Source organism: Stylophora pistillata, chromosome 4, assembly GCF_964205215.1.
Source record: "Stylophora pistillata chromosome 4, jaStyPist1.2, whole genome shotgun sequence".
Lineage (NCBI taxonomy): Eukaryota > Metazoa > Cnidaria > Anthozoa > Scleractinia > Pocilloporidae > Stylophora > Stylophora pistillata.
The window spans coordinates 38,922,236-38,925,974 of NC_142522.1; the positions used below are offsets into that span (position 1 = coordinate 38,922,236).

Sequence of the window (3,739 nt, forward strand, 5' to 3'; positions counted from 1 at the left end):
TTATACACTTCAAAATGAGATATGATAGGTGTTACTACGTATGATGCACGATCCTCGCAGTAGATAGCGCTATTTAAGCAATAGCGAAAATCAGACCTGAAAAAAATCAGGCCTGTACGGGATTCGAACCACTGACCTCTGCGATACTAGTGCAGCGCTCTTACCAATTGAGCCAACAAGCCAACTGGGAGCAGGCCGATAAGTTGACTCGTACTAAACCCGTGAACGTGATAAATCAGTACAATGAAATATATGAAGTTCATATATTTTGAACTGCGGTACTAGATACGTATGATGCACGATCCTTGTACTGATAGGTGTTACTGTTGTAAATATATGTTGAGATATTAATTAAAAACTGGGTGCGGACAATTGTTGCGTTTTTAGGTTAATTTCTTTTGAATGACATGGGCGCACATAAAAATTCATGAAAATATTATTCATTCTTTTGCTTTCAGATTTTCATGAAATGTTGCTTGCATGTTAATAATCAACTTCTTTTGTCAAATATTCTTCAGTAACCTATACTTATGAGGATAAGTGACTTTTGCCACAAGTTTTACAATATTTCTTACTTCTTTTGTCTTTTACTTTTTCAGGAAAGTCCTGGGCTTCGATGATTGAATTCAGATTTTCTTTAAAAGCCTATTTTATACACTTTATAACGAGATATTGTGGGTGTTATTTCAGTAGATACTTGTTGAGATGTTGATTAAAAAACTGAGTGTGGACAATTGTTGCGTTTTTTTCCAGCTGTCCTAGATGAGATAGAAATATATTTCGCGTGTGGTTTGCCTTGTTTGTTCCCTGGAGGCCAGCTGCTTTAACTGAACGATTGGTTGCTAATAAAGCATTTTCTCACGACGATACTAACAGCCATATCAGCCTTGACGAGTTATAAGTAACAAAATTGAGTGTTAAGTAGGGTAGTTGAAGCATGAGCGTATTTAAAGAATTTTGCGAAAGGCGACTTAACGATGCCCTCAACACTGTCTCTCTACATCGTAAATTCACGTTCTCGCTTTGTGTATTTTACTTCGCCTTTTCTCCGGTGGCGATTGTTGGAAATATCCTTTCAATTCGAGCCATATCAAGAGTCACATCACTACCCGCGTCTTTTAAGAAGCTTCTTCTAAGTCTTGCTGTCTCTGACCTTGCAGTGGGATTGTTTTTACAACCCATGTATGGCACAATGATTGCCTTGGAGTTGAATAAGGGGATCAGTCAGTTCCTGTGTCCTTCTGTCCTGACGATTCAAATATTCGTTACGTTATTGGTGGCAGGAGCATCTTTCATGACCATCGCTGCCATTGCACTGGACAGACTTCTCGCTATTTATTTACATATGAGATATCAAGAGCTTGTAACGCCAAAACGAGTGGGAATTGCTTTGGCTCTTCTATGGATTGCAGCAGCTTTTGTGGCACTAGCTTTCATTTCACTGTCAGACCTTTCTGACTTGATCGCTGTTATAACCGAAGTATTGGGATTAGCTGTCACATCCGTGGCATACTTTTATCTATACAGAGTCGTTCGATATCATCAGAATCAAATTCAAACTCAGTGCCAGGTTCAAGACCAAAATGTTGCGCAAATATCTAGAGAGAAGAAGTCAGCTCTGAATACCTTATGCGTGTATGTCGTTTTTCTCACTTGCTATCTTCCAGGGTTATTATCAAGTATTCTTCTGATAATTGATCACTCAAACACATCGTTTCAAGTGGCTTACAACATGTCTTTGTTCATGGTTCTTCTCAATTCGTCTTTAAATCCATTTGTGTATTGTTGGAGATATCGCGAGATTCGACAATTTGTCAGAAGCAGCTTTAAAAGAAACGTCGACATATCGTAACTGATGAGGAAAGTAATTAAGAAATCTACGGAGGGTATAAAATATTATCCTTCTTGGAAAGGTATTTAAACAAACTGGAATTGAATCTCTGAAGCCTTACCACTAAGCTACAGCAAGTTCTGTCAGTTGAGCTGGGCATTTGCCAAGATCATTAATTATTACTTTATTTATTATTTGAAAAATCCGAATACGTTTATTTTACACCAAATGGCGAGTTTATCTTATAGAGAAACTAAATGCAAATTCATTTACAATGGTGAGCTACACTGACTAAATGCCTTGAATCAATCGAATTTGAAAATTAGATCTTCACACTCAGAAACGTTTTCATGTCTAGCCAGTATGCGAATCTGCTGGTGGTCGTGTTAGTGTCTCCGAGATAAGTTGAATAGAAGGACAGTAACTACGTTCGATTAATTTATGATTCCAAAGTGAGCAAAAGCTTTCCATGCATTGTCTGTATTTATGATAATGTGTTATTTATGATAATGTCCAACAGGTGCGTAGAGCTACATTGGACCTGAAAAAATCCTTAAGCCCAAGTTATTATAGAAAATCACTTATTCATAGTTTTCGATCTCTTATCCAAACAATACAAAAAGAACCTCTTGATCTCAGTATTAGTTCTAACAACCTCAAGCAGCACTTTTTCACGGGTTTTTAACTTTTCGTTGTGAATTTCTTTTTTCAAAGGTAATGATGGTTTCAAATCTTCAAATATTTACTTATTACAGAGGAACTTTGATTTAACGAACCTCTATATAACGAAGTCCTCGGTATAACGAACGATACTTCTGCTTCAGTCCGGCTAAAGTTACAGTAAAATGTATGCCAAAAAACCTCGATATCACGAACCCTCGATGTAACTAACCAATTTCCCCAGTCCCTAGGCTCTTCGTTGAGTCGAGGTTCCACTGTATGTGAGTTATAAACAACGGCCAATGAAAAGCATCGATTTTTAAATGAAATGAAAAGTTTTGTAAACTAATTTCTTGAGTCACAGGAGTTCGTATCGGAAATTATGTGAAAGGAGGAAAGACAGACTTTGTAAACGATTAATTGATCTGAGTTAGTATTGGCTAATTTGGGGACCCGTACTCACATGGACTTCTGCGCATGCGCTAGTTACATCACTTTCCTTGTTAATACTGGGATGAAATCAAGGTGGCTGTGAGCCACTCATCTCAGAAAATGTGATGTTCACCTTAAACACGCAAATTTTCATCAAAGAACTGATTTTTACTGTTCAGCGCAAACCCAACACAGTGAATCGCTTCGATTGCGAGCGATCTGATGTCAAACGTACAAGAACCGTAGGAACAGACAACGTTTATTGGCTGATTGATCAAATACAATTATCCTAAGTAAGAATTGGCGGCTGAATCGATCAGTAACACTTTTGCGGACGAAAATAATCCTGTACTTTTCCGCTATAAAAGAAAACTCGTTAATTTATATCAGTCATAAACAGGTGCAGTCATATAAAATGCATTGTTAAGTAGACTGTTCCGAAATAAAAACTGATAGAGGTTTCTTATCAGATGCAAGACCATTAAGGAATTGATTTTTTAAGGAACTGTGAAACCCTTGTGAACTAGTTGACAGATTTACAAAAAATTTTAACAGGACGTAATAGAAGGAGCGAGAGAAGGAGTGACATAGAAAATCCAACCAAAACTCAGAAATGGTGTCATTTTCTCAGTAATAAGGGCATCTGTAGCATATTTATTAAGGAAAAGAGGATTTTTCTGCATGCTTCAACACCCGCTCGTTGCAAGTAGACAAATTCTATGACGGCTCGGGCTTAAACAAGCTAATCATTTGTGTGATCTTGTGAATCTAATCATAAAGACATGAAATAAAATAAGCGGCGAACTTTTCATTTAA

At 37.2% G+C, this 3,739-nt stretch overlaps 1 protein-coding gene across 1 annotated transcript; it reads left to right on the forward strand.

The window, feature by feature from the left end:
• Positions 1 to 678: 678 nt before the first annotated feature.
• Positions 679 to 3,739, forward strand: LOC111344590 (adenosine receptor A3-like). The gene has a single exon (XM_088758527.1). The coding sequence runs from the start codon at positions 938 to 940 to the stop codon at positions 1,850 to 1,852; it is 915 nt and encodes a 304-aa protein (XP_088614653.1). The 5' UTR covers positions 679 to 937; the 3' UTR covers positions 1,853 to 3,739.